The sequence below is a fragment of the Carettochelys insculpta genome, chromosome 15 (genome assembly GCF_033958435.1).
Source record: "Carettochelys insculpta isolate YL-2023 chromosome 15, ASM3395843v1, whole genome shotgun sequence".
In the NCBI taxonomy this organism is placed as follows: Eukaryota; Metazoa; Chordata; order Testudines; family Carettochelyidae; genus Carettochelys; species Carettochelys insculpta.
Genome location: NC_134151.1, coordinates 30,027,830 through 30,052,208, shown reverse-complemented (window position 1 = coordinate 30,052,208; position 24,379 = coordinate 30,027,830). Strand labels below are relative to the sequence as shown.

General features: G+C 47.5%; 1 protein-coding gene across 10 annotated transcripts in view; it reads left to right on the top strand.

Moving 5' to 3' along the window:
• RASGEF1C (RasGEF domain family member 1C) overlaps positions 1-24,379 on the top strand; it is a 139,693-nt gene that overhangs the window by 67,628 nt on the left and 47,686 nt on the right. For 8 of the 10 annotated variants that reach the window (XR_012647642.1, XR_012647643.1, XR_012647644.1 and 5 more), the window contains exons 2-4: positions 4,943-5,125; positions 8,284-8,406; positions 10,069-10,206. Coding sequence is in view for 7 of the 10 variants with exons in the window: in XM_075009879.1 (XP_074865980.1) it covers positions 4,949-5,125; positions 8,284-8,406; positions 10,069-10,206 (438 nt within the window). In the remaining 3 variants the exon portion in view is untranslated. Of the gene's footprint in view, positions 1-4,942; positions 5,126-8,283; positions 8,407-10,068; positions 10,207-19,235; positions 20,085-22,264; positions 22,366-24,379 lie in introns of those variants that run through there. The other 2 variants (XM_075009885.1, XM_075009884.1) reach the window with 2 other exon arrangements.

Sequence of the window (24,379 nt, the reverse complement as noted above, 5' to 3'; positions counted from 1 at the left end):
ACTAGATACGGTAGAACTTTGATACCCAGCATCCCTGGGGAACAGGGGTTGCCAGATAATCACATTTTCTGTCTAGTTGAGCAGGACTGCTGACCCTGGCTGGTGGGGGCAGCCCCACTCCTGGAGCTGGGGGAGCAGCCAGCCCCGCCTCTATTGGCCCCAGCTGGGGTGGGGGGGCACACCACTGCAGCCAGCCCCACTGCAGCTTGCCCTGCCACTGCCAGCCCTGGCAGGGCAGCTGCCCCCACAAAGCCAGCCTCACCCAAGGCTCCCAGTGCTGGTTAACAGAATGTGCTGGTGATCCCAGTGCTGGGTAGCATGGCTTTGACTGTAAAATGCACAAAGAAGGCTCTCCTTTTTACCTGTTGCTAATGAAGTGATGGTTCGCGCTCACGTTAAAAAGGGAAGGCAAGAGCTGTATAGTTTTGTAAAACCCTGAAACCAAGTAAGTCTGTGCCCCAAGCTGACTTGACAGTGAGCGTCTGAAGCATGAATGAGGAAATGTTCTGCCAGAACTTAGCATGCCACTGGAGCTGTTAGCTTTTTGTGCAGTCATCCTCCACTATATGCGCTCTGCTGCAATTGTAGCAACATTTCCCATAGGCAGGATTTGAACCCAAGGACTTCTGTGTTGCAGTGCTGACCTCTGGCACTTGAGTTAAAAAGAGAACTTTAGGCAGTAGAATAGTTAGTAGACTGTTATCTTCCAGTGGCCCAGCTCCTAAAAGGAGCTATCTGTGTGTTTCAGACTCGGATGCAGAATTAATTGGCGCATCAAAACAGCAGGGAATGTAGTTTAATTCTTCACCAAAATTGAAGAAGAAAGGAAAATGACTGTACGTATCATTTTTATTTAGCTCTCGAACTGTGCCAAGATTCAGGCCTGTTCAATACATTTCCATTAGATAACAAAAATGGAGGTGACGGTGAGGAATTGCTTTCCATTACTTATAACCCCCTAATTCTGTATTTTACATAAATGAAAGAAAGCGTTGTATAAATTTATAGGTTTTTAACTTTTTTTTTTTTATTCCTCACCCAGACAGCCCATATCCATGAGATTTATTCCTTGATCTGTGTGCACGTGTAATCTTTCTTGGGATTATTGCCATAGAAACAAGACATAACACAGAGAGTGTTGGAAATAACAGATGGGATTTGGCTATCTTTTCCCATTTAATACACAGTGTCTGAAGAGTGTACGAAAAGCAGCAATTATTTGCTATGGGAGGGCTATTGCAGATTTATTAACAAGGGCATCTGCATTCTTTAAAATTAGATGCTGCGCTTCTATGATGGGTAAAGTGAGATATACTCAATTACATGAATAGAGATTTGGTTCTTTGAAAGAAAACAAACCGAAAAAAACATGCCCCAGAAGATCTAAGAGCCCTCCATCCAGTTTGGTTTCTGGTCGTGGCAAGAGTTTTTGTTGTAGGTGCTGCTAATCCAACAGACATCCAACAGGAAGAGCTTCAGTAGAACTCTTTGGAGGGAAATGTTAGAGGGGCGATGAACCCAAGTTGTGTTCATTCCCTGCAATGATCTTCACGGAAGGAGGAGGTGATGAAAACATTGATGGTGAAGCTGGATTCCTTGGTGTTTGGGGTCAGCTCGTAGCCTCCTGTATGTTTGCATGCCACCCCGATTGCAAGAATCCTGCTCTTTGATTGGTGGCTGGAAGGTGCTTTCTAAGGGTTTGTCTACACTTGGCACTGGGTCAACATGCTGGAGGTCGATCCTCCGGGTTTTGATTTAGGAGGTCTAGTATAGACCTGCTAAATCAAATGCTGATGAAACCCCATTGACCTTGGCAAGGAGTAAGGGAAGTCAACGGCAGATTTTCTCCTATCATCCTCCTGCCGTAGGAACAGGAGAAATGCAATGTAAGGTACGTTGACTCCAGCTACGCTGTTCCCAAAGCTAGAGTTGTGTGTCTTGGGTTGACTTTTTCCTCTGGTGTAGACCTGCCCTACACTGGCGGGTCTTAGACAGCCGACTATGCTTGTGGGGAATGTTAGGCTTGTGAGAGGGGGAGCAGCTCTCATTGTACATCTGCCATTGTAGTTACAAACTTATCGCGTTGCCTGGACAGCTGAAGAAGAGCATCCTGTCTCACTGCGCTGACAGCTGCTGTTGCATGATACATTGGGAGGGAGGGAGGCAGGCAGACTCGGGCTGGCCAGCCAACTTTCCAGGGAGTCAGTGCAGGGATAACCTGCACCCTTACTGGGTGTGGCTCACTGTCCCATGCAGTGGCACCTAGACCACTTACAGAGAGAGAGAATGAGTCTTCTCTGCAGCCTTAACTGAGGACCAGCTGCTTTTAGTGTGAACTGTAGAGGTTCCTGTGCTTAGCTCCAGAGGTCGCACGTTCGAGTCCACCTGCGTGTGGTTACACAAGCATGGGGCAGTACTTTGGTATGGAGCATTGTGCACTTCCATGGAGGAGGTCCAGGTAGGAGGCAGCAGGCTTTGGGACACGTGTCCCAGTCCTCTGCCAGGCAGAGGTTATGCCCTCATAGAGGGCTGGCACCCTGAGGAATGTTTCAGAGCCACTTGGGTCCCTACCCATCAGGTCTGCTTCCCCCTTATCCTGTGGCCAGTACACCAGAACCACTCAAATAAAACCTGTGGGCCGCAGAGGGATAAAGCTGCCAAAGGACATTGAAGTTGAATAAACTATTAACTAGTCTGGAAGGGTAATAAGCAGCCCCCGCTGGAGGTACAGTCCTAATTTACATTCCCAGATGAAAGAGAACAGGCCAGAGTCTGTCTGTCTATTCCCAGGAGAAGCCTGGGGCAGTGTCCGCGGGAGGTGTTTTAGAAGCTGAAGTGGAAAAATCTGCCATATCCCTTGCATCAAGTTGAAAACAAAACGGTTGGGTCAACAGTCTAAATAAGCAACTGAGCCCTAAATCTCAGTGGGAAAGCTGCAGTGGGAACGTCAGCCAGCACAGGGAATAGGCAGGGAGCGAAGGCCAGGGTTTCCAACACTGAGAGCCTGAGGTTTTAGGTCCATATCTAGACACTGGCAGAAGTTGCCAGGCTTTCAAATGAGCTAGGCACCCGTCAGTGGTTATTAAAGTCAGTGGGTCCTGAACACCTTTTAAAATTAGAGCTCTGAGGTAGCTAAATGTGGACCTAGGAGGGTAATTTCAGAGTCCCAGTTATGAAAATCTTGGCTAAAGTAACGCTGATGCCTTTGCTGGCCTTTCCCACATTCCTCTTATTCCATCTGTTTCCCTGTCTCCTCCTTTTATTTCCTCCGTGCTCCTGATTTTCTTTTCTGTTCTGGCTCCCACACGCTGATCCTCCACCTCTCCACCTGCTCCGTCTCCCTTCTCACCTCTTCCCCTGATTGCCCTGCTGTACTTGCCATCTGATGTGCTGCTCTCGGGTCCTTCCTCACTGTTCACTCTCACCCTGCGTTCGCTCGCTTGTCTTTTGAGAACCACCGAATTATCAGACTTTTCCCCCCAAGGCCCTTATTGGCCATCAAGCCACAGGTGGAACCCCTCCCCTGTCTCCTGCTAGGCATGTTAGCAATGGCTCCATGGGGCATGAGGAACTGGCTACCCCCTCCAAAGGGCATGGAAATTCCAGTTTACAGCTTTCCATTGTCTCCTGAGAAGTGTGGGGTTTAGAGCCCAAGTGTACCCTCTCCTTGATCGGAATCTCTAGGGCCTAAAGGAGGAGGGAACTGGGTCTTCTTACAGGGTGAAGACCAAATGGAGGGAGCAGTAATTTTGGACGGGGGGCCCACTCCCAAGATGTTGGAAACTGGTCAAGAGCTGCACTTTTCTGTGGAGGAGGTGTGGGAGATGGGGTGTGGGATCTGGGATGGAGATTGGGTGTGGAAGGGGCTTTGGGGTAGGGGGTGGGTGCAGGAGCCAGTAGGGGGTCTGAGAGGGAGTCTGGGTGAAAGGGGGGTTGTGCACTGGGGCAGGGGATTGGAGAGCCAGGGTCCAGGATAGGGTGTGGGTGCAGGAGAGGATTAGGGTCTGGGGAGGGGAGCGTAGGACAGGGTGCAGGGCCAGGAGGAAATTGTGACCTTGGGCAGTGGTGAGGAGGATGCAGAGGACTGGGGTCATGACCTGAGGCAAGGGGTTGGGATGCAGGATCCGGGAAGGGATATGGGTCCAGGAGAGGATTCAGGCATGGGGTGGGGGTGTTGGAGGGGGTGCAGTATCTGGAAGGGAGTTGGGGTGCAGGGGGGTGGGGTGCCAGAGGCAGGTTCTGGCTGGGAAGTGCATGCCTAAGCACATGCTGGTCAGCAGCACGCTCAGGCAAGCTTCCAGGCTTGCTAGCAGCCCCGGACCACTCCGTGTGGCATTCTGTGCTGCAGGGGGGTCTCCGAGTGCTACTCCACCCCCAGCAAATCTCTCAGCTCCTATTGGCTGCAAACCGGCCAAAGGGAAATGAGAGAGATTGCTGGGGTCAGGGCAGCCCATTAAGCCTTTCCCCCTCCTCTTGCGCAGTTCAGAAAGCGACGGGGAGCCGCTGTCCGCTTTGAGCAGTGCTGCTCCGGGTGTGGAGGTGGGCTGGATCAAAAGGCATAGCGGGCTGGTTCTTACCCACCACGGTGTAAATTCCTGCAAACTTGCTTCCTCTGCCTTCCCCAGGGATGAGCTCGAGGTAGTTTAGGAGCTCTTCTCAGTGATGTGCACTAAGCAGGTTCCATCCTCTTGTATACCTTAAACTGGACCTGAGCAGTATGTTCTCCGGCAGTAAATTTCCTAAAGCAGAGGTGCTCAAGAAGCAACACCATGTGTAAGTAGAGCCATCACACAGTGGGGAAATCCATGTTTGGCTTTGTAAACAGACCACCTCCTGCATCTCCTTGATTGCCAGGGGTGTTTGAATCTGAAAGGGAAGATGTTTGAGTTTGTGGTTGCAGACAGGATAGCTCATCTCTGACCCGAGTCTCTCTCTGTTTCAGGGAGGCATGCCCCAAACGCTGAGCTCTGCCAGGATGTTCACCCCCTGTGGCTTCAGTCCTCATCTACACTCGGCAAAAGAAGATGACCAAGGAGGACTGATCTTCCAGGACGGAAATCTTGCTTCTGCATCTCTTGATGCTTTAATCCAACATCTGATACCTACGACTGATTACTACCCTGAAGTAAGCAATTTATAGTATAGAGAAAGTTTAATATTGATGACTTGGGGCACCACTTTATGCAGAACTGCATACACGTGGGTTTTGAATTAAGTAAGCTTATTTCAAGCTCAGGTGAACGGAGCCATTGCTTTTAGTGCTGTTGTATTGCTCCATGTTTATTTCCACAAGAGGGTCTCCGGCTGGGAATCGGGTGCTGTTAATAAATACACCAGGGAGCAAAGCTCTGATGTTGGTGAATTAGTGAGCTGGCAAGTGGGGGCAGTTCAGAAAAAGGGCTGAGCATCCCTGAGAGGTTTAGTGATAGACAAAAGCAAAACCGCTGTAAGCCTGAATGGGCAATAAACTTGCAGTTGCTAAAATTGTGGGGCTTTTCCCTACTGAAAATTGAGCTGTGGTTCACGTCATTTCATAGTAGTCCCCTGGGAAGTAATGTGTACAACAGTATTTCTCAACCTTTTATGTTTTTGAAAATGGGATACTTAAAAAAAAAAAAAAGCCCCCATGGTGCGCTCTCTTCTTCATGTCTTGAGTAAATGAGGGTTTCACCCATTGCTGGGCGCAGCTGCCCAGGTTATGTCCATCTTGTCTCGCACAAGCCCAAATCTGCAAGCTTGCCACTTCATGCTCAAATCAAGAGAAGAGAGTGGGCATGGCTAGGGCGCAGTCTCAGAAAACCATTATCCAGCATAGTCTGTCAAGCTCTCACATGGAACTCACAAAGAAGAAGCAAACAAGGAAGATCTTGGACAATGCGGGGAAGATATACCAAGCCTGAATTATCACAACTGGGGTACCTCTGGAGTCAGCTAGAAGTTTTGTCCCAACACAGAGCAAAGTGGAGGGGAATTGTCGATAACCTGTGTTCCGTCCAGAGTACAAGTGTGTTTAAGTCACGTCCTTTTTGGAAAAAAAGAATTTTAAGTACCCCAGACTTCTCTTGCGTATCCCAAAGGGGATGAATGCTGCCGGTTGAGAAACGTGGCCCTAAGGTAATCTGAAGTCTTGAAACAAGTGACATTCAGCCTTTCCAGATGACAGTACCCTTTTCGGGAGTCAGATTTGTTTTGCATAGCACCAAGTTACACCCCACTTAAAAATTACTTACTTCCAAAAACATACCAAAATATCGCAGAGAGCTACTACTGAAAACTTGCTGACTCTCTACCCTCTTAGTATCAAATAAATGAATTAGAATAGAAATATAGTACTTACATTTCAGCATTAGCCATATGAAGCGGCAGAGACAAGTCATTGTCTGAATGAACTCCTAGATTTTACTGGCTTTACTAGTGCTTTTATGTAGCCTGTTGTAAAACTAGGCAAATATCTAGATGAGAAGATGTACCCCGGAAGATCTTGGCATACCCCCAAGGCTATTCATGGCCCTGGTTGAGAAATACTGCTATACAGCATCTTGACAGCCTTTGGGCCCAAGCGCCCATATAATTATCCTCATCTTGGTTCCACCTGTGTAAATCCAGAGTAATTCCACTGATGCTTTGAGAATCTTATCCAAGAAGTTAAATCCCCCTCCTTTGCGCTAACACAGCCAATTGACTTTAGTGGATTTGCACAGCCCCAGAAGAACTGAGTTTGGAATTGGACTTTTCAGTGCTAAAGTGTCCCAGTGGACGGCTTCTTTGATGAAGGATCATAGAGTGTGACTGACTTCTGTATGGTTCTAAAGTTACTGGTGCAGCACGAGGCCATGTCTTCCATCGGCAATTGGCGAGTTTCTGATCCGCTGAAAATAAACAGACTAAATGAAAAATGAGACCAGCAGTTGAACCAAATAACAGGCACTTTGGCTGTTGGGCTCGTAACAGTCCCCTAGGAGGTAGAATATTTCATGAGCTTGTCAGGCATGTTGATGCTGCTGAAGTAGGTAACCCAAAGCAACTTTGCACCAACTTTGGAGAGTTCTCACTTGAGATGCGTGCCTGTGTGTTAAATTCACTGCACAAATATGGCTGTAAATAATGAGCCATTTAGTCCACGGACCTGTCCCATCACAGCTGCAGTGACTCATAAGGTTGCTGATGACATTCCCCCAGCTTGACCTCAAAAACCAATTCTGGGAAGTTGCTGGAGGAAATGTTACCAAATGCTGGCAGGAGGAGTCCTGCAGTCTAGTGACACAGCATTGCCCTGAGTCTAGGTTTTGGGATTGCAAGAGCTGGAAGAGAATGTGATGGAGGTAGCACATGCTGCTGTGAGGAGAAGGATTAAATCACAGGGAGCAAAAATTGGCATGAGAGAGGAAGGGTGGTCTAGTGGTTACAGCACTAGTGTTGGGACTTGGGAGCAGGGTTCCCTCTAATTTTTTTTCCATCCATGGGCAGAATAAATTGTTATGTGTGCCAAGACATGTGCACATGTGCACCACCAGTGGAGAAACATGCTGCCAGTTGTGGGTGGTCTGCTCTGCTAATCAGCTGGGCAGTCCCTGAGTTTCTCCTGGGTGGCTGCCCAAACACCAGCTTACAGGGAACACTGCTTAGGAGAGCTGAGTTCAGTTCCTTGCTCTGCTACAGGCACCCTGTCTGACTCTGGGTTTGTCACTTAGTCTCAGTGCCTCAGTTTCCCATCTATAAAATGGGGATAATTGCCGTGACCTACTTCACAGAGGTGAGATGAGAATAAAGGCACTGAAGAGTGGAAGATGCTAAGATACATGATATCAGGAGCTATGAGAGGGATAAGTTCTGTTGTCAAGGTCAGAAATCCTTGCCTCTTTTAGACATAGGCTCTTCTCATTTGCACCAGTGCCACCCCACTGACTTCAGTGTAATGAAAGAGAATTTCATCCTCATGAGTCTGTTTAGAAAGAAAGATTTGCTGAGTTTCTGATCTGCTGAAAAGAAATGTAATAAGTACAGTTTAAACTTCTGCCCTGTAACCACTGGGGAGATTATACATGTGCCATGAGCAATCAAAAATAGACCTTGTATCTGGGTATGTATTTATGAATGCGGATATGTGTAAACTCAAGACAGAGAATGCACTCTAGTGATTGCATACTTGTAGTCAGAGGATTCAGCAACATCTCTGTCTTGTGACCAGGTGAAAATCTAAATCTGGATTTCAGGATGTTTTCTGGTAAACGTTACGCACTGTACAGCTGGCTTAAAATAGGACTGACTGTTTCATTTCCCCAGAAGGCCTATATCTTCACATTCCTGCTGAGTTCAAGACTCTTCATTGAACCTCATGAACTTTTGTCCCGAGTTTGTCACAAGTGCATTGAGCAGCAGCAGCTAGATGACCCGGTGCTGGATAAGGTTAGTTCACTTCTACCACGGGAAAGTTTGTGGCTTTTGCATAAAGAGCTCTCGGGCTGGCGCAGAATGCTGCTGATTTTGTCCATAATGCATCTGCCCTCCTGTCTCCTTCCTGTCTGAATGTTCCTTTTCCCACGTGGGCTGTTGTTATTCCTGAGAATCAGACGTAGTGCCATCCTGCTAATTACTATCAATAACCAAGAACAGAGCTCCAGACCCTAACTGCTCTGAATCCTCTTCTAACCTTCCTTTCCCCCATCTCAGACATCCCAGGTGATCTACCTTCTTACTTCTTTAAGTCTCGGATCAAGCCAACAAGATGCAAGGAGGGAGGATTAAAACAGCATACTGTCAACTGCACATGTCAGAAACCACTGGCTTTCCCGATTTTACTTAATACCTCTGCCCTTTTGCTTTCTTGCTTCTGGTACGGTCTGTAACAATTCCTTTCAGGCTTACCTGTCACCAGGATCCCCACATAATAGCATGCAACTACCCACTAACCTTCTGGTATCTGTTCTGACAGACCATTCATAGAGCTGGGCTGGGGAGCGGGGCTGTGTCTAGCATACAAGGAACCATGCTGAAGTAATTGCAAGGTTGTGACAAGCTCACAGAATGAGAAAACCCAGGCTGGTCTTGCATCTTAGCTCAGCCAGAGGACCACAGCAGATATTGACATGATATATAAGCATACGTTCACGTCGTCTGGCAGTGTCTTGGGTGCAGCATTGGCGGAGGTTGAAATGGCAATGATTTAACTCACCCAGTGCCAGATTCCACCAACTTTTAGGTGTGTGTCAGTGAGGACTTCCCTGGTACGTTTGACCAGTGCCAGACAAAATACGGCTCCCAGATCCTTGCAGTTTTCACCAGAGCCTTCTATGTAATAGCCACTTGCTGGTCCTTGAGCATGTCTCATCTAATACTAGAGGGCAGTGACTATTTATAGAGCTGTGGCAGATTGAAACCTGTTATTGTCGGGCAGCTGAAATATGCATTGGAGCCAACTTCTTCACAGAGCAGTAGGCGGTGGAGCAAAACTGTGTAATTTTTCCTGATTGTAGGGTGGATGGTCATTTTCCCACTGCATCCTCTATAAGCGAGCCATTTTGGCCCATGTTTTCTGTAAATAAGCTGCAGTCGTTGTTCAGAGCCATGGCACCCTGCACCTTTCCCCACTCTTCTAGCCCCCTTCAGAAGTCCGATTTGTGTTGTCTGCCCTCCATGGTTCACCTCACTTAAAAATGACTTACTAAGGCTATGTCTACACTAGGCAACTAAGTTGATTGCAGTTATGCAATTCTAGCTATGGCAATTGTGTAGCTAGAATCGATGTATCTCCAATTTGATTTATGTGGCCGTCTTCACTGAAGAAGGTCGAAGGGAGAATTTATCACACTGACCTCCCTTACTCCTCACGATACACAAGGAGTACAGGGACTTCCAACCTCAATGGGTCAATTTCATGCGTCCCTACCAGACGTGATATGGAACACCAGAAGATTGACCCTGAGCAGATCAATCTTCCAGGGAATGTAGATATTGTCATCGACACCTTTGAAAACCTGGCCTGAAAATCAATTCAGTAAGTATTTGTCAGAACCTTGTTGAATGTGTTTTCAATCAGAACCTGTCTCAGAACTCTTGTTTCTGTTCCAGGCACGGATCAGAAAATTTGGGCCTAAACTCCTGCAGTTGTTGACAGAATGGACAGAAACATTCCCGTATGATTTCCAAGAAGAGCGGATGATTGGCCACTTGAAAGACATGATTGACAGGATAGCCCCGTGTGATGAGGTGAGAAGAGCTCTCTCAAGAACCTTCATCTCTAGAGGGCACTAAAATCACCATTCTGCACGGCATCTCCATTGTTTTATACATTCTGTTCCATTCCTATTGCTGCAGACTTTTATGAGTGAGCTCAGATGCTGCTCTGTTTCGATGGTAAAAATCCATAGTAGCTGTGTTGAAATCCATGTCTGTCTGTCTATGCACTCATTTAGCCATAGCATGTAGGCACCTCATAGTCATTAGTGGATTTTGTCCTGACCACATCCCTTTGACATAGCAAAGAATTAGCCTCACTTTACTGGTTGGGAACTGAAGCACAGAGCAGATGGTGAGATCCGCCCATGTTTAACTGCCCACAGGTGGACTTGAACCTGGGACCTCTGTAGCTTAGTGCAGGAGCCTCTACAGTTTGAGCTAAAAGGTAGGTGGCTTTCAGCTAAGGCTGTAGAAGAGACTTGTTCTTTCTCTGTAGAAGTGGTCTAGGTGCCACTCCATGGGACAGTGAGCCTCACCCAGACACATGCTCGCCTAGGAGGTCTATGGCTGAGCTGGAGAGGGAACCCAGGTGTCTTAAGTGTGCTGCTAGTGGAGAAACTAGACAGTCCTTCCTATCTGATGGAGCAGGCAGGTGCATTTAGTGCAACATGTGGGATGGATCGTCTCACGTGATTCTGCACGGCTAAATAAAATCCTTGCTTGATTGAAGATGTCGAAGCAAAGCTCATTACCCAGAGAAGTACCAGAGAGGTAGCCGTGTTAGTCTGTGTCTTCAAAAATAACAAGAAGTCCTGTGGCACCTTATAAACTAACAGATATTTTGGAGCATAAGCTTTCATGGGCAAAGACCCGCTTCATCAGATGCATGACTTATGCATCTGATGAAGCAGGTCTTTGCCCACGAAAGCTTTTACCCAGAGAAGATGAGTCTTCAGAGAGACACCTAGTGTCATTTACAGTCAAGCTCTGCCTCCTGATTCTGTCTCTGTCTCTCTCTCCTCTTCTCTTTTCGCCTTGTTGTGCTCCAGTCTTTTTTTGTTGTACTCTCTCCCACTCACATTCCTCATTTTCCATCTGTCTGTCCCCTGCATATCACTCACAGTGGGCTGTGAGCCTTGATTTTTGGTTACCTTCTTTTTCTAGCAAACCCAGCAGGTGTTTGGCTCCTTTTCTCAGGCCATGGAGACACTCAGCAGGTTTCATCTCTGGTCTGATTAACATCATGGAGCTGGGATCCAGAGACAGAACATCTGATTCAGTCTGTGGCCCGCTGGATGTTCCTGTTCTTCCTTTTTTTTTTTAATGGGAAGAAGGATTCTTTTGAAGATGGGTTACTTTTGAAAGAGCAGTGGCTACACTGGTTTTTGTCTTTCGAAAGAAGCTCTTTTGAAATTAGAATATGCAAATGATATCAGATCAGATATGCATCTGATATGCATCTGATATGCATCAGATATGCAACTATGTGCCTCATTTGCATTTTCGATTCACCTCATTTGCATATCTCTTTTGAAAGAGGAATGCAAGTGTAGACACAGCCTAATCCATGAGCTGCAAGGACTCCGGTGAATGTGACAGAATCTGAAGGTTCGACACACCTAGGTCTGGTTCACTGTCCCATGAAGTGGTACCTAGATCACTTACACAGCCTTAGCTTATGAGCCAGCAGGTTTTTAGCTCAAACTGTAGAGGCTTCTGCACCAAGCTCCAGAAGTCCCAGGTTTGAGTACACCTGTGGGCAGTTACACGAGCATTTACCAGACCAGATTCACACCTTAGTTATGCTGGTAGAAGCTGGTGTAAACTGGGGTGGGGTGGGGTGGATACAAGGTAGGGGCAGGAAGGGTGGGGTCTTGCATGGAGGGGATTGTCCCAGGCACTGCACTCCCCTAGGGATGTCCCTGCCAGATAGGCAGAGGTAAGCACCTTGGTGGCACCTTGATTGGCCCTAGTCTGAATTTAACTGGCCCAAACGGCTCTCTGCATCTTCACACCATGCTACAGTGATTGACCAGGGATCCTTCCAGCACCTCTGGCCCATGAGTCATATTACAGCAACAGAGAGGGGAAGGGACAATGCGGCAGTGACCTGACCAAACCCGGAACTGGCTCCTAGTCCTGTGCTCAATCCACTAGCCCAAGGTGCCTCTCAGAATCAGAGGCCGTTTTTCTGCTTAAAAATCCCACCACAACCGCTGAGCACCCCAAACAAGTGACTGTTGCCTCTGAAATGCCACAGGCCCTGCAAGCCCCCTTGGAAGATCCCCTGCATGGGGGACGGAAAATGCAAAAGAGGCTTGAAAGAGTCAAGTTATATCTTGTCACTTTGCACGCAAGATCTCTGCCTGTGCCAGTCTGGAAAATACCCCAGCACGGCCACTGCTCTCCTTAACTCTAATGAGCTTTGCCACCAGGGACAGGAGACCAATCCTGGGTGCTGGTATTTAAAATGCCTTGGACGCTTTGGCTGTGTCTACACTAGCCAAAAACTTCGAAATGGCCATACAAATGGCCATGTCGAAGTTTACTAATGAAGCGCTGAAATACATATTCAGCGCTTCATTAGCATGCGGGCGGCCGTGGCACTTTCAAATTGACGGGGCTCGCCGCCGTGCAGCTCGTCCAGACGGGGCCCCTTTTTGAAAGGACGCCGCCTACTTCAAAGTCCCCTTATTCCTATGAGCAGATGGGAATAAGAAGACTTCAAAGTAGGCAGGGTCCTTTCGAAAAGGAGCCCCGTTTGGACGAGTCGCGCAGCGGCGAGCCCCATCAATTTCGAAGTGCTGTGGCCGCCCGCATGCTAATGAAGCGCTGAATATGTATTTCAACACTTCATTAGTAAACTTCGAAATGGCCATTTGTGTGGCAATTCCAAAGTTTTTGGGTAGTGATAGATACGGCCTTTAGAAGTTAATTCCTCAGGAAAGAAGAAGCCAGAGACACTGCACTTGGGATAATCGGCCCAGACCTTCCTCCCCATGGACACTCTTTCAAAAAATGTCTGGATACAGACATCGCTTTTCAGTGGGGGCCTCAGTCTGTAGTCTGTGCTCCCATCAGATTCCTGCCCCCCCACCGCTGGTCTCCAGGGGAGTTTTGCCTAAGAACTGCTGGAGGAGGCCCTTAATTTACCTCCAGAAGTTCATTCCTGATTAACAACAGTACTTGAATGTAATTTTAAATGTTGTGTGCTCACTTCTTATGGGCACTGCGATTGCAGCACATCTTACTGTTTACATGGCATGACAAAGTGCTAATTGTAAGACCGTAAATATTCAGCACAATGCCCTCAATCCAGCCAGCAATATTAATGGGAGTCATGCTCCTAAATCCACTTAAGCTTGGCTGCAAATGGTAATCGGTAGAGTCCATTGCACTTAATATTAATCTGAGAGATGAAATGCAAATGTTCCTGTTGAGTAACAGGGTGAATGCAAACTGAAGCAGCAGTAACGTCAGGATTTTATCTGCTACCAGGAGTGAATGGCACTAAACAGAACCTGCTGCTGCATATATTTCTAGGGTGGAAATTAAAGCTTGAAACCAAACATCGTGTAGGAGTGTTGCATTACATGACTTGGAATAAAAACGCCTGTATGTAGCCAGGAATGCAACATGAAGTATCTCCTGGATGCTTTGCAGCTGTTGAATGCATTGCAGCCCTGTTTGGGCTAGAGAGTGGTGCATCTCAACTGAGCACATCAGCTTGTGGTCTGTTATGCTGCAGGCCAAACCGGATGATTGGAATGATCCCGTCTGACCTTTAACACTCTTCACTCTGTCTGTAGCAGAGTGGGACAGAGCAGTGAAGGGACAAGATGCTCAGGGAGCTGATGCTGAAATAAATTCTGAAGCCGAGTGCTGTTACAGATCGCCCTGTGCAGATAAGGAGAAGGGCTAATAGTACACCGGGAGTCTTTAATTATTGCTCGGTTAACCACAGGATGGGGAGACGTTCAGTGACCATTGGCTGCAGCCAGGGTTGTTCTCAGGGTGAGGCCGCAGCTGTGGGCAATGCAGTTTCAAACCAAATCGGGCTTGATGGAAACAGAAAGGAAATGGGCTCCTTCCGTCCACATGAAAGAGAAGAGAAAAGGAAGCAGCTGCTGTGGAGTTGGGCTGCCGTCCCCGCCCAGCAAGGCACTGGCTGGCTGTACGCTGGCATTGCAATGTTGGTTTGGCTGGCCAGGAGGCCACCAAAACTAAAGTGCCAGGAGAAGAATGTGGGGTGAGGGACTGCGGAGCTGGGCTGCAAGGGAGCACAAGGAGAGTGCCAGGGACATGCTGCTCCCATAAATTCCTCCCCCATAAATGGCCATGACCCACCCCTGCACCTCCATGGAGGAGACAGCAACGTTCCCTCCCATTTTTCCCCACTCGTGCAGAATAAATTTTGTTATTTGCACCAAGGCACACATTGATGTGCACCACAAATGAAAACACAGGCTGCCAGCTGTGGGTGCTCTTGTAATCAGCTGGGCAGCACCTGAATCTCTGCTGGGTGGCTGTTCAAGCTCACAGTTTACAGGGAACACTGAGAGACTTCTGGGCTGGTCCTCTGACCAAGTATGCTGGAACCTCGCCCAGCTCATTGACATGGTTTGTGAGGGGGGGGGTTTCAACCAGATTTCCTCCTCCTTTTTCTCTGGGCCCACAGACAAGCCTTTGGCTAAACTGACCTTTTTCCATTGCTACTTACAAATTGCCATGTACATGTTAACAGCCCAAAGCTGTCAGCATGTCTCATATATTATCCAGCTCTGCAGCCATCTCTGGAGTGGAATGCATACCCCAGCCTGGGTGCAGTGTGCTGCATAGAGTGTGCAGGGAAATTTTCTCCAAAGATGCTGAAGGGGAAACTCCCTGACTCTTAACAAGATTGCTTTGGGATCTTTAATACCCAGGCCGATCAGAGAGGACAAAAATCACCACAGAAGAAAACGGTTGGGGTTCTACTTCCCTGCATCAGGAGGAGTGAGAAGGCCTATAACAGTGCAGGGTCAGCAGGAAAATGGAGACGGGCTTTGGTGTCCATCTCAGTGTGGACTGCAGGCTACAGACAGTAGGACCCCTCCTTCCCTTACTCTTAATGTCACTTCTCCTGTGGCTAATAGAGACAACCTCCTGCAACCTGAGGGAATGGAGACAGGAATATACCCGCTGGGCCGTATCCTCGGCTAGTGCAAACAGGCACATGGAGTTGATGAAGCTGTGCCCATTTACACTCTTGTATTTGGGTGTCCCTTTGTCCCTATGACAGAGATGATGGGCAGGGACTATGCTGGGGGTGGGGAGGGGTTTCTAATATTGTTATGGCAAAGGGGAATTATCCCTTTAAGCCACAATTGGCCAGGCTCTGCTCCTGCTTTGGTGACTGGCAGTTTTCCCATTGACCTCTCTGAGATTAGGGCTGGGCCCAATGGCCGTGGGCCTCCTTTCTCCTCTCCCTTTCTGGGCCGGGAAGGCGTCTGAGGAACATATCATTGCAAGAAAATAACAACATTTAAACCTTGGGCAGCAGCAAATGGTGACCACGCTTTGAGGTCTGCCCTTACAGTACTGAGTGATCAGCTTGTTCTGAACAGAGCGGTGTCATAGCCTTCAGAGGCACAGTGAAAAACGTAATCCCAATTCTACGTGCAAAATGATGGGGTCTAAGGTAGCCGCTACTAGACAGAGCTCTTGGAGTGATTGTGGATAGTTCTCTGACAACATCTGCTGAGTATGCAGCAGCAGTCAAAAGAGCGAACAGAATGTTGGGAGCCCTTAGCAAAGGGAGAGACAATAAGACAGAAAAAAGGTCTATTAGAATTGGAAGTACAGAGGAGGGCAACAAAAATGGTTCGGGGTGTGGGACAACTTCTGGATGAGTAGCAATTAGAAAGACTAGGACTTTTTCAGCTTGGAAATGAGACAACTGAAGGTGTGGGGCAACGTGGGGGGATGCATGAGGGGTCACATGCACCCCCAGTGCCCACCTGCATGCCCCGCACTCATGGAAGTGTTGCAGTGCAGCTCTTAGGTCGCGCATCTTGGAGCAGGATTGCCACCCCACCCGCCTCATCCTCCAGCAGCACCGTTCTGCTCCCTGTGAATCGGGGGGCTGGGTGTCCTGCCCCTCTCTCAGAGTGGCGCAGCCCGGGAGCAGCCAAACTTGTTCTAGCTCATGCTGCTTATGGGCTGCGCCACTACAGGGTATGGGCGGGAGCACCCCCACACTCACCAGAAGTTCTGGGCAGGGCAAGGGTAGTAAGGGGAAGAGGATAAGGCTTGCAATGAAGGGGAGTTGTTCTGGCACATGGCCAGTGGGGCTCCCTTCTGCAGGGTCCTCCTCACCAGTCTCCTCTGGGTGGGGAATATGGTAGAGGTCTATAAAATCGAGACTGGGGCAGAGAAGTAATGTTATTTGCCCCTTCATATAACACTAGAACCAAGGATCGCCCAATGAAGGTATTGGGCACCAGGCTTAACACAAATATAAAGAAGTACTTTTCCAAACAACACACTGTAACTGGGGGAATTCTTTTCCAGGGAATGGTTTGAAGGTTAAAAATATAACTGGGGTCAGAAAAGAATTAGGTGAGTGCATGACCTGTGAGTCCATGAATGGCTATTTGCCAAGATGATTAGGGATGCAGCCCCATGTTTGGTGATCCTAAATCTCTGACTTCCAGTATGGGGACAACTTGATAAGTGCCCTGTTTTGGTCTTTCTTTCTGAAGTATCTGGCAGCGGCCATTGGTGGAAGGAAGGCAACTGGGCTGTATGAACCTTGGTCTGATCTAATATGCCATTCATGTGTATTTTCATAGCACGGAAGGGCCTCATGCCCGTTGAGCTAGGTATCATACAAATGTGTAACCAAAAGATAGTTCCTTCCCCAAAGAGCCCCCACTTTAACTACAAGAAGTTGACACGACAAAACTGGGATCGTCAAAAGCAGAGTAGCAATGGCCTCCAGGAGACACAGAGTAGCTATGTATGTCCCTGGACCTAGGACTGGAGAAGGTGTAACAAGCGCTGGAGAGGAAAAACAATGATATTTACAAAAAGCTCTTGGTATGTCAGACTCCCTTTAGTGTACCCTACTGCTGAACTGTTAGGAGACGCTGTTGCCACTGATTTACAGTTCAACTTTTTCTCAAATAGCATGCTGCCTTATAATCTCAGAGGGTAGTAGCTGTGTTAGCCTGTGGCACCTTCGAGATTAACAAATTTATTATAGGTCATGAAATTTTTGTGGGTAAAACCCACTTCCTCAGATGAATAGGTTGTAAAAAAAAAAAAGAATCCAGGGTTCATATAGTGGTGGGGGTGTTTGGAGGGGGAAAAAAAGGGGGCGAGGGGGTTACCTATCATGGGTAGGACCAGTTAATGAAGCGAATTAAGTAGGATGTGACCCATTCCTGCAAATTTCAAAAATGCCCTTGTAATGCATAAGCTAGTCAGGATCTTTGCTCAGGCCCAGGTTAAACTTGTCGAATTTGGAAATGAATTCCAATCAGAGGTCTCACTCTGTAATCCTGTGGTAAAATTCTTCTGCAGAAAAATTGCTACTGTTAAATCCAGAATTGAATGTCCAGGGAGGTGAAAGTATTCCCCAACATGCTGATGTATGTTCCAGTTCCCAGTGTTGGATTTATGTCCAGTCATCCTTTGGGCAGAGGCTGTTCAGTTTGTCCAGTGTACCTGGCAGAGGGGCATTGCTGGCACATGATTATATACAGTAGTGGTTCCCAACCTTTTCACTAGTGCAGATCCCCAGTTAACCCCCTGCTGCCCCCAAACTGTGTGCCCACCCCCACCAAAGCCAATGCTGCCTGCTATGTGCCCTTCATAAAATGAAAAAAGGAAACAAATAATTAACATTTAAAACAATGCATACTCATTACTGACGGCAGAACAGTTTGATCACACATCTCACTGCAACAGTTGAGGTTGGCTGGTTTTAGGCTTTCATTTGCTAACACCTTGTAGCACAGGGTGCATATTGGCCATTGTTCATCCTCACAGCTGGGCCAAGTAAATTCAAACTTTAAGTAGTGTGGCAGAGTCAGGTCAGAGGGCTCCTGCGATGTGGGCAAAAGGCAGCCCAGACAGGAGGAAAGACCAGCTAATACAAGCAGAGAGCAGCAGGGCAATTACAAGCAGCTGGAGGGAGCTGGCTCAGCAAAATGGAGGCCAGCTTACTCCACTGCTGGCTTGATAGAGGCCTTTAAAAACCCTCCACAGTTGGAAGGTGGTGGAGAAAGAGGGAGGTTGGTTGGATGGATGGAGAGAGAGCGAGCGAGCGAGCAAGCAAGCAAGCAAGCAAGCAAGGGAGTCCAAGTTAAGAAAAAGTCACACCAGCTTTGGGTCAGGACAGCAGAAGAGGGAGTCCCTGGACCAGTGTCTGGGCTCCCTGCCCTGGGGGGAAAAAGCGCAAGAGACTGAAGAGGCTGAACTGAACAGAGGCCTGGGTAAGAAGGGCTCTTTCCACAGTAGTCAGTGGTGTATTTTCTCTTTTTTTTGGTTTACTTATGGCTTTTTGAGTAGCTGTTCCACTTGTTGATGCTTCATTTTGCTCATCTCAGTCTCCATTCTCTTCAGAGAGCCTGATTTCAGCCACGGATCCGTAATGGACATATGGCTAACATTTGTAGGCTTCTAACCGTCACGATTGTTTTGTCACACAAGGGCACCACAGCATAGTGGTTTTGGACAATAATTATTGGAAGATAATTTAATTTAAAAATAATGTTGATTGTAACTTGCAATTTACTTAAAACTTCTTTTCTGTGATCATTTTTATTTCTCTGTTTTTTTCCTTATGGGCACCCTGTAGTATCTACACAGACCCCAAGTTGGGAACCACTGGCATGTAGTCTCGAGTGGACTCACAGCTCTTCCTGTTACATTGCTGCAGGGAATATTCACCGCACAGCTCTTACTGATTCCATGTCGGGCAGAGAAGAGACCATGAGGACTATGAGCTGGGGGAACTTTGTACCTGTGCAGCTCCTCTTTCAGAGCGCGGCAGCTCTCTGATGAGATGACCATCCGTCCTGTTTTTCCCAGGACAGTCCCTTTACGCTGCCTCACAGGCGTCCTCACTTTTTTTTTTTTTTTTTAAGAAAACAGGCAAATTGTCCCATGTTTTGCAGGGCTCCTGTTCCACGGCACCCTGTGTCTGGGGTGGCAGCCTCTTCTGCCCAGGAGCTCCTCCACTGGGTGGCTGCACTGTTCCCTGGAGCTCTGCACCTTGTGGCAGCAGGTTCTGTGACAGAGGGGCTCCTCTGTGGAGAAGCTGCTCCATTCTCTGACACCCCAGGGTGGCATCCCCCACTGCTGGTGAACTCCACAATGGGGCGGCTGCCTCGTTCACTGGTGCCCTAAACTTAGGGGAGGCAGCTCCCGCTGCCAGGGAACCCCTCCCCATGTTGGCTCCCACGCCACAGAGAGGCAGCTCCTGCTTCATTCTCTTCTCCTCCCCGCTGGGAGGCTTTGGGAACACCCCCACCAGGCGGTTCTATAGCCCCCATCCTCCACTCCCCTTCATCCCTGTTGCCTCCCCTTTGGCGCTGCAGAGTCCCCATCCATGGGGCAGCAGCCCTCATTGCCAAGGAGCCCTGACATGGGACAGCAGCCCTGCCCCCACCCCCAGAGGCTGGTGTCCCATATTTGCCAGAGGGCAATGTCATCACCCCACTATCTGACTAAGGGGAGGGGAGGGCTCTTTGTGCAGAGTGTTAAACTGTTTGCTGCACTGTCCTGGCAGTCCACTGAGAAGGGAATTTCTGACTTTCCTGATCTTTTGTAGCCCAACTGCCTGAAATATGTCAAAGGAGCATAAAAAGTGCCTTAATGATTGGACTGAACATCAACCAGGGGAAGACCAAGACAATGAGGTGAGGATCAACCAGTCCAACAGCAACACCATCCCACTGGGAGGGGATGACCTGGAAGATGTGGGACAGTTCACCTACCTGGGGAGTATTATGGGCAGAGATGGAGGAACAGACAAAGATAGCAATGCCAGAATAGGGAAAGCAAAGCTGCCTTCAAGACTCTTTGTCCCATGTGGAGCGAAGACAGAACTGTGGATCTTCAACACAGATGTGAAGAGTGTGCTCTTGTATGGATGCGAGACCTGGCGTGCTAAAAACAGAGCAGGACAACAACCACTTGATCTTCAAATCAAGAGAAGAAAGTGGGGATGGCTGGGCCACACTCTCAGAAAATCAGCATCCAGCATCGTCCATCGAGCTCTCACATGGAACCCGCAAGGAAAACGCAAAAGAGGAAGATCTCGGACAATGCGGAGAAGATGTACAGAGACTGAAGGACAACAACTGGGATACTCCAGGGCTGCGGCTACACTATTCCCCTTTTGGAAGGGGAATGCAAATGCAGGTGGTCGGAAATGCAAATGAGGCGCTAAGTTTCATACCGGGCACCTCATTTGCAGAATGGTGGCCAGTCGCTGTTCCAGAAGCGCTGTGTTCAGAAAGAAAACAAGCAGTGTAGATGGGTTCATTTGAAAACAAGCCCTGCTTTCGAAAGCACCTTCCTCCTCATATTTTTCAGGAAGAAGAGTTCTTTTGAAAATGGGCTTTGTTTTTGAATGAACCCCATCTACACTGTTAGTTTTTGTCCGAAAACAGCACTTTTGGAACAGCAAGTAGTTGGTATTATGCAAATGAGGCATGTGATATGTAAATCAGCATCCTAATTGCATTTCTGATCATCCATATTTGCATTCCCCTTTGGAAAGTTTTGCCCTGAGACAAAGTGAAGTAGAGGAGACTTGCAGATGACCTGTGCTCCCCTCGGAGTACAAGGGTTTAAAGAAGAAGGTTCAGGCAGGCAGCTAGGAACGGGTGAGTTTATTGCTGTAGGACACTCAATTAAATGTCGATACTTTATTTTAAACAGTGGTGCCGAAGAAGAGCTACAAACGCTAGAAAGCTTAGTCTTCTGCGTACAAACTGGTTTGGTTCTTTGCCACCTGGAAATAAAGAGCCCAGCACTGAACAGCTGCTGCTCCCCTTGTCTTTGCTGGGAATTGGGTGGTGTGCTGGGCAGCTCATTGTGCTCTGAATCAGGATGAAATCACTGTTTTTGTCAGATATAAATGTGAGCGGTTGTGACGAGATTACACCTGAACAAAGGCAGTAATTAATTTAAGGAAGAACTCTCGTCCTGCAGATGCAAATTTCCTTGGGGAGAAACGACAGCAAAGCGGCATCATGCCGTGTGGGTTGCACTTCTTTGAAAGAAAGCTGCCAGCTCTGTGAATCATAGGAAGCAGAGATGGAAAGGAGCCAGGAGGTCATCTAGGCCATTCCCTTAGGCTACTGCAGGCTTTTCCCACCACTGAATATTCTCCTACCCTTTATGCAGTCTGGTTTCTTAAGGTTCTGTGCAGTGCTTAAAAAGGTTCACATGCTGAGACTCATTGCAGAGTGGTGTGATTTGCATTTAGAGACAGAATTTTTAATTAAAATTTTGAGCTGGAGTCACCTGCGGGGGTCGTCTGTCTTCTGGAGGACTTTCCTGATTAAGAATTAAGCATGTTGTTTAGATATGAAACAATAACTCTCTTCTTTTGATTGTTAAGTGAACAGCGAAGCAGAGTAAGTTGGCATGCTCTCTAGCTCTTAGCTTGTGTATCATCATGTCATTTGGTGGCACGATGCTTACCAGCAGGAGTTTTTCGAAATATAGTGTTGAATCTGATTTAAAATGTGATTTTTCCTTTGCTGATGACAGTTACAGCAATGCAGAAAATCCTTCTGTGATGGCAAAAGCCATAAAGCTGTTTACAAACACACGAAGAGTCTTCTTTGAGAAGACTGGGCTGAGCAAAACAAGATTAACTCTTTTTCAATGACAAAGGCTGGCTAAATACAAAAGCAGCTTCCCCTCCCTTGGTGTCCACACCTCCAGATCAACTGCTGGTAGTAAGCCTCACCGTTGCTGACTGAGCTAACCTTGTTATCCCCACCCTTGCTCTGGCTTATTTATACCTGGCCCTGCAGATTTCCAAGACCAGCATCTGATGAAGTGAGTCTGTGCGCACGAAAGCTCATGCTCAAAACTTTTCTGTTCGTCTGTAAGGTGCCACAGGACCCTTCGTTGCTTTTACAGATCCAGACTAACACGGCTACCCCTCTGATATCTTTTTCAGTGAGTTTCTCTGAGAGATATTATTTAGAAATATCCCACTTACGTACGTTCAGTTTTGCTCACTTCTTTCTGGCTAGGATGTTTATATGAATCTCGATGGCCTCTTTCTAGATGTGTGTGAAATGCTCACTACAAAAGCATGGGAAACTAGCAAGGTAGACCAGGGCTTGTGAAGAAGTTTGCTAATGTTCCTAAAACTTCCAAGCAGTGCAGGGCTGGTTTATTGTGTTGTATAAAAGTCATCAGGAATTTGTTATTCTACAGGTCGGATATGTAAAAATGTTGTGTCAAAACCATTTTTGATGCAAAGTTGGGTTTTCAAACAAGAGAAATATATTTTTTAAAAAAATGACCTGCTTTCTGCAAATGCCCGAAAACCAAAATGCTTCAACCAAAAATGGAAATATTTTGATTTCCAGCCAAAATGTTTTGGTATTTAAGTTTCTACTGAAAAATCAACATCTTCTGCGGGGAGAGAGAAACGCGTTTTTCAGGCAATTCTGTTCACTGAAATTCAAAACCAGCACTGAAGTATGCATGCTCGTGTGGGCCTGAACCACACAGTGTTCAGATGCTTTTAACTGGTTCAGAGCCAGCACAGTTCAGGGTAGCCAAAGCTGTGACTTCTGGATACTTGGCAGCCTATGAGAAAGAATAGTCACAGAGAGTTAGCTGTGTTACTCTGTCTTCAGAAAACAAAGAAGCAGTCATGTAGCACTTTAAAGACTAACCAAATAATTGGTTAGGTGATGAGTTTTCGTGGGGCAGACCCACTTCTTCAGATCTGGAAATCCATCAACTATATGCGACTATTCACAATTTCCAGATCTGAAGAAGTGGGTCTGCCCCACAAAAACTCATCACCTAACCAATTATTTGGTTAGTCTTTAAAGTGCTACATGACTGCTTCTTTGTTTTTATGTGAAGGAAGTTTGGGGCAGAGGTGGGAAAGGTACCCAAAAAGTTACTTGAGTAAAAGTGCATCTTTCACTTCTGGATACTTGAGTACACTCAAGAAGTGCCATGTGTGTACTTTTATTCAAGTAGTTTTCCAGAGGGACACTAGTGACTTGTCCTTAAGTACATTCCCCCGAAAGCAGCTGTACCTTTAGTCAAATAACTTTTTGGGTATTTTTTCCACCTCTTGTTTGTGGCGTACTCTTGCATCAAAACAGGAAGAATCTTCATCATTATCTGAAGAAACAAAGGGTCTGTAGCCTTAGTAACAAAGAAAGAATGAAGATAGAAGCTTGGTCCAGAGATTTCCAAGAGTTACCTGCCACCTCGTTAGGTATTCACAGTATAGTGGATTTATCATCTACTAATTGGTACAGCCAAATCCTGTTTACCTGACTTTCTGGAGTCCATTGAGGTGAAGCAGCCTACTCACATGGGTAGACTGAGCAAACTCAGTATCTCATTCCCTGGATTAGAAAAGTGGTCAAGTGTCAGAGGCATAAGGGAAGTCTTAGGGCAGGTGTTGAGGCACTTCAGGTGGTCTAGGGATTATCAGCCTCTCCTCTCGCTTGTAGTGAAGCAGAGTGGATGTAAGCACATTATTTTATTCCTTGATGTAATGAGAGAAATTGCATTGTAGTATGGGGACCACACATGCTACATAGCCGAGGAAAGACCTGGGCCTGCCCCTGATATATTGCCCATTTAAAATGGGACCGCCTCGGGCAGGGGTGAGCAAAGTTGGGGGTGGGTTCCTAAGGGAAGATGCAGCACAATTGGCTGCTGAGTCTCTGGATCAGGTGGGAGCTCCCTTGTCTGTCACCCTTGGGACCTGACCAGTCCTGAAGGTGGGAGTTCGCTGGACCGGGGAGGTCAGTTCCGGATCCTCATGCCCAGCTCCATTCTCAGCCATGATCCCCCACCCCCACACAACTTCCTGCCACTTGGTCCCTCTCAGGCTTACAGCTACATTGTTGCTGTCCCCGGCTGGCCTCTTGGCCCCTGGCTTGGCCTTATGGCAAGACAAGCAAGGTGGTTGCCTTGGGCCTGGTGCCTT